Source organism: Mobula birostris, chromosome 24 (assembly GCF_030028105.1).
Source record: "Mobula birostris isolate sMobBir1 chromosome 24, sMobBir1.hap1, whole genome shotgun sequence".
In the NCBI taxonomy this organism is placed as follows: domain Eukaryota; kingdom Metazoa; phylum Chordata; class Chondrichthyes; order Myliobatiformes; family Myliobatidae; genus Mobula; species Mobula birostris.
Genome location: NC_092393.1, coordinates 13,812,877 through 13,825,227, shown reverse-complemented (window position 1 = coordinate 13,825,227; position 12,351 = coordinate 13,812,877). Strand labels below are relative to the sequence as shown.

General features: G+C 39.7%; 2 protein-coding genes across 7 annotated transcripts in view; one reads left to right on the top strand and one right to left on the bottom strand.

Annotated features, from left to right (window-relative positions):
* Positions 1 to 12,351, top strand: part of LOC140187342 (uncharacterized) — a 452,977-nt gene that overhangs the window by 335,614 nt on the left and 105,012 nt on the right. For all 4 annotated transcript variants that reach the window (XM_072242544.1, XM_072242543.1, XM_072242546.1 and 1 more), the window contains exons 13-15: positions 5,361 to 5,470; positions 8,837 to 9,398; positions 11,844 to 11,981. In XM_072242544.1, coding sequence (XP_072098645.1) covers positions 5,361 to 5,470; positions 8,837 to 9,398; positions 11,844 to 11,981 — 810 coding nt within the window. The remainder of the gene's footprint in view (positions 1 to 5,360; positions 5,471 to 8,836; positions 9,399 to 11,843; positions 11,982 to 12,351) is intronic.
* LOC140187344 (uncharacterized) overlaps positions 3,228 to 12,351 on the bottom strand; it is a 184,558-nt gene continuing 175,434 nt past the window's right edge. For 2 of the 3 annotated variants that reach the window (XM_072242548.1, XM_072242547.1), the window contains exon 3: positions 3,228 to 3,641. In XM_072242548.1, coding sequence (XP_072098649.1) covers positions 3,342 to 3,641 — 300 coding nt within the window. In that variant the 3' untranslated portion in view covers positions 3,228 to 3,341. The remainder of the gene's footprint in view (positions 3,642 to 12,351) is intronic. The other variant, XM_072242551.1, reaches the window with a different exon arrangement.

Sequence of the window (12,351 nt, the reverse complement as noted above, 5' to 3'; positions counted from 1 at the left end):
GATCTCCTGTGAGGGAGTGAGATAGGGCAGGTGACGGAGGTTTGTGTTGCAGAGCACTTCGGGTCCAGTGATCACAATGCCATTAGTTTCAATATAGTTATGGAAAAGGATAGGTCTGGACCCAGGGTTAAAATTTAAGGAGATGCAAAAGGATTTAGAAGGAGTGGATTGAGACAAACTGTTTTATGGAAAGGATGTAATAGAGAAATGGGGGTCATTTAAAGGTGAAATTTTGAGAGTACAGAATCTTTATATTAGGTTAAAAGGAAAGGGTAAAAGTTTGAGAGAGCCATGGTTTTCAAGCGATATTGGAAACTTGGTTCAGAAAAAGAGAGATATCTACAATAAATATAGGCAGCATGGAGTAAATGAGGTGCTCGAGGAATATAAAGAGTGTAAAAAGAATCTTAAGAAAGTAATTAGAAAAGCTATAAGAGGTTGCTTTGGCAAGTAAAGTGAAAATAAATCCAAAGGGTTTCCACAGTTATATTAATAGCAAAAGGATAGTAAGGGATAAAATTGGTCCCTTAGAGAATCAGAGTGGACAGCTATGTGTGGAACCAAAAGAGATGGGGGACATTTTGAACAATTTCTTTTCTTCGGTATCCACCAAGGAGAAGGATATTGAATTGTGCAAGGTAAGGGAAACAGGTAGGGAAGTTATGGAAACTATGATGATTAAAGAAGAGGAAGTATTGGTGCTTTTAAGGAATATAAAAGTGGATAAGTCTCAGGGTCCTGACAGGATATTCCCTAAGACCTTGAGGGAAGTTAGTGTAGAAATAGCAGGGACTCTAACAGAAATATTTCAAATGTCATTAGAAACGGGGATAGTGCCGGAGGATTGGCGTATTGCTCATGTTGTTCCATTGTTTAAAAAGGGTTCTCAGACTAAACCTAGCAATTATCAGCCTGTAAGTTTGATGTCAGTGGTGAGTAAATTAATGGAAAGTGTTCTTAGAGATGGTATATATAATTATCTGGATAGACAGGGTCTGATTGGGAACAGTCAACATAGATTTGTGCGTGGAAGGTCATGTTTGACTAATCTTATTGAATTTTTTGAGGAGGTTACTTGGAAAGTTGATGAGGGTAAAGTGGTGGATATTGTCTATATGGACTTCAGTAAGGCCTTTGACAAGGTTCCACACGGAAGGCTAGTTAGGAAGGTTCGATCGTTGGGTATTAATATTGAAGTAGTAAAATGGATTCAACAGTGGCTGGATGGAAGATGCCAGAAAGTAGAGGTGGATAACTGTCAGGTTGGAGGCTGGTGACTAGTGGTGTGCCTCAGGGATCTGTACTGGGTCCAATGTTGTTTGTCATATACATTAATGATCTGGATGATGGGATGGTAAATTGGATTAGTAAGTATGCAGATGATACTAAGAAGGGTGGCGTTGTGGATAATGAAGTAGGCTTTCAAACCTTGCAGAGAGATTTAGGCCAGTTAGAAGAGTGGGCTGAAATATGGCAAATGGAGTTTAATGCTGATAAGTGTGAGGTGCTACATTTTGGTAGGACTAATCAAAATAGGACATGCATGGTAAATGGTAGGGCATTGGAGAATGCAGTAGAACAGTTCCCTGAAGGTGGAATCTCATGTGGATAGGGGTGGTCAATAAGGCTTTTGGTATGCTGGCCTTTATAAATCAGAGCATTGAGTATAGGAGTTGGGATGTAATGTTAAAAGTTCTACAACTTGGTGAGGCCAAATTTGAAGTATTGTGTACAGTTCTGGTCACCGAATTATAGGAAAGATGTCAACAAAATAGAGTACAGCGAAGATTTACTAGAATGTTACCTGAGTTTCAGTACCTAAGTTACAGAGAAAGGTTGAACAAATTGTGTCCTTATTCTTTAGAGCGTAGAAGGTTGAGGGGGGACTTGATAAAGGTATTTAAAATTATGAGGGGGATAGATAGAGTTGATGTGGTTAGGCTTTTTCCATTGAGAGTAGGGGAGATTCAAACAAGAGGACATGAGTTGAGAGCTAGGGAACAGAAGTTTAGGGGAAACATGAGGGGGAACTTCTCTACTCAGAGAGTGGTAGTTGTATGGAACGAGCTTCCAGTAGAAGTGGTTAGAAGCAGGCTCAATATTGTCATTTAAAGTAAAATTAGATAGCTATATGGACAAGAAAGGAATGGAGGGTTATGGGCTGAGTGCAGATCGGTGGGACTAGGTGAGAGTAAGCATTCAGCATGGACTAGAAGGGCCGAAATGGCCTGTTATCATGCTGTAATTGTTATATAGTTATTAAGCATAATACTAATGTATAATTGTAATCTAGAAAAAGCATCTGAAGCACAACTTGACAAAAGATTGTCTATTTAGGTTTAAGATATCATGCAGCAAATTGAAATTCTGAAATAACTCTAAAATTTTGAAGGCTTTAAAATTCATTTTCAAAGCAACATTATTGCTGATGTACAAGAAAAGTGTGAACAACGAAGCATGATTGAGGACTCGCATGAAGACTGCATCATGGAATGGATGAATTGTGACATTGTAGTCTGATGAGCGACAAGTGAAAATACTGTCTCCATGGTGCTAACCCTTGCAGTGGCCGTAATAGTGAAGAACCACAGAAGAAAATCAACTTGGATGAATGAATAACAGTGGATGATCAGTACACAAGACTCTTGGCAGAGTCCAGTAGTCACTAAACAAGAGTCTGAATGTTTACCATGTGAAAAAGAGAAATCGAGAAAGCAAACCACGAAGCAAATCATAAACATAATGGGCTCTGCAATGCTGAAAATTTTAAGCAACACACGCAAAATCCAGATCTTGATGAGAGGTCTTGGCCCAAAGCTCAGCTATTTATCCCCTCCATTGGTGCTGCCTGAGTTGCTAAGATACTCTGAGATTTTTGTGTGTTGTTCATGAAGCAAGTGATACTTATAGAGCTCATATTTTTTTAAAAAAATCTTAAAGGTTTCAAAGGTATATTTAATGTCAGAGAAATGTATACGATATACATCCAGAAATGCTTTTTCTTCACAACCATCCACGAAAATAGAGTGCTTCAAAGAATGAATTAAATGTTAGAACCCCAACGTCCCCCCCCAACTCCCTTCCCTCCCACGTGTAAGCGGCAGCAAGCAATGATCCCCCCTCCCCCCACTGTTTTTTTTAAAAAAAAGCATTGGCACCCGCCACCGAGCACTCAAGCGTGCAGCAAAAGCAACAGCAAAGACACATACTTGCAGTACCCAAAGACTACACGTTCACCTGGTATTCGACATACCACAGGTTCTCTCTCTCTCCCTACTAAGGGAGAAATAGATGTCTCCATATCACAGCAATAGGGGAAACATAACAAACAACTTGCTGGTTTAGGATGTTAAAAGTCCGTTGGGTCGCTTTTTCCGAGCTCTGTGCCCTAAGATCTCAGGTCTCTGGGCACACAGCCAAAGATGTTCCAGCTCCCATGACACACCGGTCCAGGACACCGACCTTCGATCCATCCATCTCCAGAGCCCTGAGATCCTAGACCTCCAAAGGTGAGCTGAATGCTTATGCCATGCCCTTGGCATGGCGGATAACGGCCAGTCACGACACCCTGAGAGTGGGTCCCATTCCCACAAAGAACTGAAGTCAACGTGTAACTCCAGGTCAGAGTCTTCAAAAGAATCCTGAAAGGGAAAAATAGAGTTATTAAAGATGGAAGTAGAGCTGTTTCCAAAGATGCAAGCAAAGGAGTCGTCTTTTAGCGCCATCTTGACTGAGCTCCACCCTCATGAATCTCATGAATAAATTTTTTTTTAATTTTCAAAAAACAACTTAGTTTCATGTTATTTCTTCACTTGTATACTTGTTTACTCACAGCATATCTAGAATGCATAAAATGGTTAAATAGTTCCAAGGATCTGAAAATGTAATCCAAATCTTTTGATCCTGAGAAATTCATTTTAGTACCGTGAGGAGTGGCAAGGTAGCATAATGGTTTGCACAATGCTTTACGGTACCAGCGACCTGGGTTCAATTCCCACTGCTGTCTGTGAGGAGTTTATGCATTCTTCTGGTAACCATGTGGGTATCCTCCGGTTGCTCCGGTTTCCTCCCACGCTCCAGAGACATGCCATTGGTAGGTTAATTGGTCATTGTAAATTATCCCATGATTAGGCTAGGATTAATTCAGGGAATTGCTGGGAAGTGCGGCTCAAAGGGCCAGAAGGTCCTATTCTACACTGTATTTCAATAAATAAAATCTGCATGTTAGTGATAAAGTTCAGAGCAAATTCTACTGGATTGCAGGAGTTTAATAATTTTTTCCTCAGGTTACAAAATAATAAAAGACAAAGTACTTTACTATCCTTCTTACTGTTGAACTTTGGGTGGTGCCTGTAATGCAAAGGTTCAAATATAAGATGGTACCTCTTGAGTTTTTTTTTCCAGACTTGATTTAATGCAACAACAGTGTATATGAAGAATCGCCAAACTTGCAAATTTATTTTTTTGTCTGGATAGGAATCTGTATTCAATTACACTTCATTATTGGACATTTGTTTTGAGAACCAGGTTACATTGTTTAGATTTTACAAATGTTTCATACTGTTGCCATTTGGATAAAAGGTGCAGTGAGATCTCACTGGCTAGGTTATCAGCTTGTTCTGTTTTGGTAAAATATTTTCTGAAGCATGAATGATGTTTGATAATTACATCTGTATTCTAACTTTTAACTTTTAGAGCTATTGATTTGGGTATCTGAAAGTATCTTTAAATACCAGTCTGATGTGGGAATATGGATTTGCCTATTAAAATAAATAACCTAATTGTGCACCAATCAATTTAAAGTTTTAATTCAAGTTGTTAATATTCAAGTGGCATTAAACAGAATTGATTTTGTTCACTCCATAGTGATTAAAATTACTATCTGAGAAAGATTTCTCAAAATACTGTAAACAATTTAAGTAGCTGCCTAATTAAGGTTAAATTTCCATAAAAATGAGAGATAATCAGTAGGTAGGGGAATTCACAAAGCAAAGACTTTTCATTCTCTTGTTTCTGCTCCCCCCTCCATACTCCACCGCATACTCTGCAGGATGAGTGTTAGTGATGAATAATGACAACCATCTGTAACTAACACAAATAGCACTTCTTTACAGAAGAGTGCTTGGGACAGTTATCTACCATAGCAGTTACTTTGCAAGATCATGTTCCACAACAAGTAATTAAGTCATCCTTGACCCCAAAGAGAAGGATTACTCTCAATTAAGTAGTGAAGTTCACAAATAGTGTTTCATGGAATTTGTCACTCATCTCTGAAATTAGCATGGTAAAAACTGGATTAATTAACAGGAAATACTGCACAGTCATATGAATAACATTGAAGAATTTGTTCCATTTTATAGACCTTGGAAGCTTTGTTTACCCTTTCTGCAATGACTGCTGGAATTCGACGAAATTGGATGCAGGCATTAATGAAAAATATCCGTCCCTCAAAGGCACCAGATGTTGCCAGGTAAAAATCGGAATCAGTTTATTATTGCTGACATGTTGTGAAAAGTTACAATAAGAAATATAGACAAATAAATACATAGTGCACAAAGAGCAAAATAGTGAGGTAGCATTTGTGGATTCATTGACTGTTCAGAACTCTGAGAGTGGAGGGGAAGGAGCTGTCCCTAAAACATTGAGTGTGCATCTTGAGACTTCTGTACCTCCTCCCTGATTGCAGTAATCAGAAGAGGGCGTGTCCTAGATATAAGTGTTTTTAATAATGGATGCTGCGTTTGGAGATGTTCTCTAGTGGGGAGGCTAGTGCCCTTGATGAGTCTACAACTCTCTAAGGCTTTTTATTGATCCTATGCATTGGAGCATTCATATCAAGCTGTTTTGTAGCCTGGGGAAAATATACATCCAGGACAACAAATACTTTTTTGGGTCTTTAATTCCTTTTATCTGTTTTAGATGTTTTAATGCAGAAAGAGGGTGTCAAAATAAAAACAACAAAATAAATTTTAAAAAACACAGTTCCTGCTGTTACAGTCTCAGCTTAATGTTGGTCCACACCCTTGTTACATATGCAGTATGAAAATAAATAAAACAAAATATACAAAATTAATATGGTAGTGGCAATTCTTACAAAAAATACAAACAACATTAGAATCCCAATATCTCATCTTAACTAAGAGATATACTCACGTTGGCACACACGTGCTTAACTTCCAAACACATATAGGCTAGACCCTGAAACGGGTTCTCCTCACTCATGCTACACAAACAGAGATATATACATTCACATTACTCCATTACATTCACATTTGGTCATGAAACAACAAAGAAAGACAAAAATAAACTTTTACAAAAACTTTGGCATTACACTCTGTCCTCGTTATATGCGAGGGATATGTTCCTCGAAGTTGACGCATAATGTGAAATCGCAGAATGTGGATAATTATTTAAATGGAGAAAATCGGGATACATTCCAGAGGGCTTCCTAAATATGTTTTATCTGTAACTTATTCACATTTTTATACCAATACGACACAAAAGCAGTACTACAAGACAACATTTGTATTATATTTAATCAATTTAAGGTAATATTCAATGTAATAAATCATAGAAAGTTAACATCCTCTGGTGTACAGTACTCACCAGCAGGTGTGTTCACTCCAAGAGATGAGTGGTTGTTGTGGTGTCGGGCAGCTTTACATGAATAAGGTGGATGGTTGTGGTCGTCAGGATAATATCAAGCACAGCAAGGGGTGAAGGAAGACTCACAGAACTCTTAGAACTGCCGGCAGCAGAAAGATTACAGCGATTTGCGTAAAGTGGTGAGGGTTGTTTGCTTGACAGCATTTTGTTTTAAATTTACTTGTAGGGAAGAACGGTTAATGGCAGGGAACGACTGAAATGCTGACTCTGTTCTAAACTTGGGTCCATGCCCATCGCCATTTGTGCCAAGTGTTCCGACTTGCACCATTCCTTCACCGTTGGTAAACTCCCGGGATTTTCAAAATCGTCGGTTGCTTGCAGCATCTGAGAGATAGCTCAGTGTAAAAAAAATATGTGCGCCTTGAATGTGGATCACACTGGTCGAGTGGTTGAATCAGCGATGTTGTGTTAGGCAGCGGGAAACGCATTGTTATGTTAGGATGAATGCTGTCCAAATGTTTAGGATGGGTTGGCGCATTGTCAAGCAACAAAAGAACTTTAAAGGCAAGATTCTGTTCCCGGCAGTAGAGTCCCAGAGCTGTGTTACCTTCAGCTGATGCTGCGCTGTTTATAATTTCCAACTTTTTTTCAAGTGTTAAAGCGGTTCTCCTGCTACTTGGCTGACGGCCCAAGACATGACATCGGATGCTTAGGAGGCACAGTTAAATATTTCAAGCACAAAATCACTGCACCATAGGTAAAACCAACAGAAGTTTAAGATTGCGCATCCACACCTTGCCAAAACCAATGCGAGAGTGGCAGGAGTGAAATTGTGAGGCGCACGCACCTGACTTGTATTGGCGGGAAAGCGGTGCTTCTCATCCCAGTAGTGAGACTGTGAGGCGTGCGCACGTGACTTGTATTGGCGGGAAGGCAGTGCTCCTCACATGACTGTGAATTGTGGACGCATATAACGAGACGTTGGTAGAAATAGGTTCCTCGCATAACTGTGAATCCGCATAGTCTGAAGACGCATATAACGAGGATAGGGTGTATATTGTCTTGAAGTTTAAATTACTAAAAAGACTAACTTGCTCACAAAATCCTGTGCCCAACACCTTACTCACAAAAAGCTTTGCTCACCATATGATTAGCATTCGACATCCTTTCTAGAACCTTGCAATTCTTCTTCCTACTCCACACGTGCATAATAATGTCACAGTTTCCTCTTAAGGCACTTTAACAATAAAAAATGATATTCAACAGTCACCTGGTTACACAGTGTTGCAACCAGTCACTGCGCATCTGTATAAATATGCAAGAGTCTTTGATGACATACCAAATCTCTTGAACTCCCAATGAAGTATACTTGTTATCATACATTCTTTGTGATTGTATCAATATGTTGAGTCCAGGATAGATTCTCTGCGATGGTAACACCCTCCGCCCCCTCCCCCAAGAACTTGAGGCAGCTCACCCTTTCTGCCACTGAGGCCGAGTGTGAGGCTGTTGTTGTAACGCCATTCAACCAGCCAATCTATCTTGCTCCTGTATGCCACCTTAACACCATCTGAGATTCAGCCAACAGCTGTTGTGCCATCAATGAGTTTATAGATATATTTGAGCTGCATCTAGTCATACGGTCATGAATGTAGAGAGAAAACAGTGGGCTAAGCATGCTTCTTTGAGGTGCACCTCAGTTGATTATCTGTGAGGAGGAGATGTTATTTCCAGTCTGTACTGACTGTGGTCTCCTGATGAGCAAGTCAATGATCCAGTTGCAGAGGGAGGTTCAGATGGCCAGGTTTTGAAGCTTGTTGATTAGAAATGAAGGGATGATAGTGTTGAACACTGAGCTGTAATCAATAAACAGTGGCCTGATGTAGATACTGCTATTGTCCAGGTGTTGCAAGGCCAAATGGAGAGGCAGTGAGATTGCATCCAGTGTCAACCTGTTGTGGCGATGAATCTTTTATTGTTAACCTTCACTTAAATGTTCAATAAGTTATGTTGTGTTTATATAAGTTTAATGTAATGTGTAAGCATATGCTGTCCACTTTGAATGACTTTTGAATAACTTATGGGTATGATCTGAAGCATTTTATGATGCTGCAGCTGTTTTCTTAAAAATTAGTGTTTTTGAAATGCCATTTGCTGAATTATTTACACAAAACAACTCTGTATATTCTGGCATGTTATGCAATTTCATGTTAGTTACTTTCCTTATCAGTTTACCAGAAGAACAGTGTTCTGTGATGCTCCCAGATACGACTCCACATTATGACAGCAAATCGGACTCTCCATCATCTGAAACATCTTCCGTGGATAAAGAGACAGGGCAGCGAAAAAGCCGAGCTCGTGAAAGGAGGAGAGAGGGAAGATCAAAGACTTTTGATTGGGCAGAATTCAGGCCAGTTGCGCAAGCATTAGCACAGGAAAGGGCGGCAAAGTCAGGTTTATATGACAGACATTCAGAAAGATTTGGTTCACCTCCATCAGAGCATAATGAATGGGAACGGACTAAACGCCGTGAGGAACGTAGAAAAAGGTATGAGGCTGTGGCTGGAGCAGCGAGTTCAAGTTCAGCTGATGCAAGCAATGTAGAACTTGAAGCAGCCAGTTCCTCACCACCGCAGGACCGGAGGCAGAAAGTGCATGATGAAATTGAAGAGCACTGGCAACAGGTAGAACGGACACCCATCCGGGAGGAAAGGCGCGTCCCCCTGGCAACGGTGCTTCCAAGTTCACAAATGTCACAGATTGATAAGCTACTGGAAGCCCATGCAAAAGAGGTAACAAAAAATACACATTGCTCCCTTAAAAACATCTGGCTGGTTAGTTGCTAATTATTATATTCACATGCTCGTTGAACTTGAGCAATAATATGTCTGCTAAGGAATGTATGTATGGCAAAGAAGGTGGAAATTCACAATATGCTAGAGATGAAAGGATGAAATGTTTAGGCCAGAAGAGGCTAAAAATGGGTGGTTTGTTGTGGAAGATAGCAGGACATGAACTTAACTCTGAGAATTTAAAGTTATAGTTACAGGTATTAGATCAGTGGTGGCCAAAACAAGTTGATGAGATATACAGTAGATAAATGATAAATGGGATTTAGAACAGATTGGAATGCAGGTTAACAAATGATGAATGCTGAGAGGTGAACCAGGAGAGCTTTGGAATAATTGATTTTGTTGGTTGCAATGGCAGTAGTGGTTTCCTGAGTAGGGACCAAGGGAGTATTTTTGGCCCATCAAGTCTATGCTGCCTCAGAGCAACCAAACCACAGTAAGTTTCCTTGAACTCTCACCCAGATAATACAAGTCAACTGCACAGCAGGAACAATTTAGAGAGGCCATTCTATTCAGCTTCTCCAAAAAGGGCAGGTTGCACCTTAACTTGAGGAGGAGTAATAACCTTGTGGGCAGGTTTGCTAGAGCTGTTTGGGAGGGTTTAAGCTAATTTGACAGGGGTTTGGGAACATGAGTGATAGGGCAGTTGTTATACAAGTAGTGAGACTGTGAAGAAGGATAGGCAAAATTGCAGTCAGTGGAATGGGTTGAATTGTGTCTTCAAACAAAATAGGAGTGGGTGGGTTCAAATGTTTGGAAAAGTGAGGATAAAGTAGACATTTATAAAGTAGATAAAGGAGATCTAAGGAAACTGAAATAAATAAAATTACTAATTTTAGAAAGGGATAAGAATTTAACTTGCAGTAACACTGAGGCAATGTTTAAAAAGGGTGGTGAATACGGGACTGAAGGTATTACATTTGAGTACATACAGAATAAGTAAATGATCTTGTACCGCAATTAGAAATTGGCAAGTATGACGTGGAAATCACTGAGTCATGGGTGAAATAAGATCATATTTAGGAGCTTAACATCCAAGAATAGATTAACCCCAAAGGAGAAGTAATATTCTAAAGGGAGGATGAGATAGCTGTGGCTGAGGAGGGAAGCCAAATACAGCAAAAAAAAAGCAGAAGATGTATAAATAATGAAAATTAGTGGGAAATGGATTGAGAAGGTTTTTAAAAACCAAGAGAAGACAACTAAAAAAAAAATAAGGAGAGAAAAAAGGAAATAGCTACATAATATGAGTGTTGAGGGCAGAAGTGAATGGTGTTACTATTATTTGAGAGGGTGCTTGGGGATCTGAAAAGTCTGAAAGTCACCTGGACCATATGGACTACATGCCAGGTTCTCAAAGAGCTGAACGATTGGGCAAAGAGGAGGCAGATAGAATATCATTTTGGAAAGTGTATGGTCATGCTCTTTGGTAGAAGGAATAAAGGCATGGACTATTTCCTAATCAGGGAGCAAATTTAGAAATCCAAGGTGCAAGGGTACTTGGGTGTTCTTGTACAGGATTCTTTAAAGATTAACTAGCAGGCTGTGTCAATGTTAAGGAAGGCAAATGTAATGTTAGCATACACTTTGAGGGGACTATAATACAAAAGCAAGGATATAATGCTGAGGCTTTATAAGGCAATGGTCAGAACACACATGGAGTATTTGAGCAGTTTTGGGGCCCTTATCTCAGAAAGGATGTGCTGACATTGGAGAGGGTCCAGAGCAGGTTCAGGAGAATTATTCCAGGATTGAAAGGGAATGGAACATTTGATGGCTCCAAACCTGTACTTTTTGGAATTTAAAGAATCATGGAGGATCTCATTGAAATGTATCGAGTATTGAAAGGCCTAGATAGAGTGGACGAGAAGAGGATGTTTTCTATAGTGCGGGGAGCCTAGGGCCATAGGGCACAGCCTCAGAATAGAGTGACGTCCATTTAGAATGGAGATGAGGAATTTCTTCAGCCAGAGGGTGGTGAATTTGGAATTCATTGCTACAGGTGACAGTGGAGGCCAAATCATTGAGTATATTTGAAGTGGAGATTGATAGGTTCTTGATTAGTAAGGGTGGCACAGATTACAGGGAGAAGGCAGGAGAATGGAATTGAGGAAATGGCAGAACAGACTCAATGAGCTGAATGGCTTCTGTGTCTTACTATGTCCTATCACTTGTGGTCTTTGGGGTTAGGAAGAAAACCAGTGCCCTTAAGGGAAACATTATACAGAGAGCAGTGGAAGTCTGGGTTGGACTCAGTTATTGGAGCTGTGAATGACATGCTGTGCCACACTGTCACTTGCACCTTAACTTCAGTTAAATCCTTAGAAATGTGTACAGTATTACTGAAGTTTTATTTCTGTAAACTATGATTCATTGTTTTTGTAGCTTGAAGAATTGAAAACTCAGTTGGAGCATTGCAAACAGGAATTAGTAGAGTCTCAAAAGCACAAAGTGGAGCTTGAAGCCCAGTTGAAGGCTAGTTTAGAACGCGAGCAACAGGTCCGGTCTGGTTACATCTCCCAGGTAAGAGAAAACAGAAGTCCTGTTCTATACAGGCATGTCTCCCTTTTGACATGTAGAGAGTGCTACCCTCCTTTATTGACTGACCCCTTGCATGTTTTGTGAACTTACAACTTACCCGATTTTTTTTTTAATGCATGGACTGCTGCATGACAACATGAACAATCATTGGTGCTTTTATACCATTATTAGCAATTTTTAGTGTTTATAGGGTAAAATAAGACCAATAAAGTGTTGTATAGAGGAGATATTTAAGTATTTTAGTAGTTAATGGATTACAGATATAAACCAATTAAAATTTTAGGCAATTAAAAACTGGTTTTAGGTGCTAAAGTACCTCTGTGACTGAAACAAATTTAGCAAAAGAAAAATG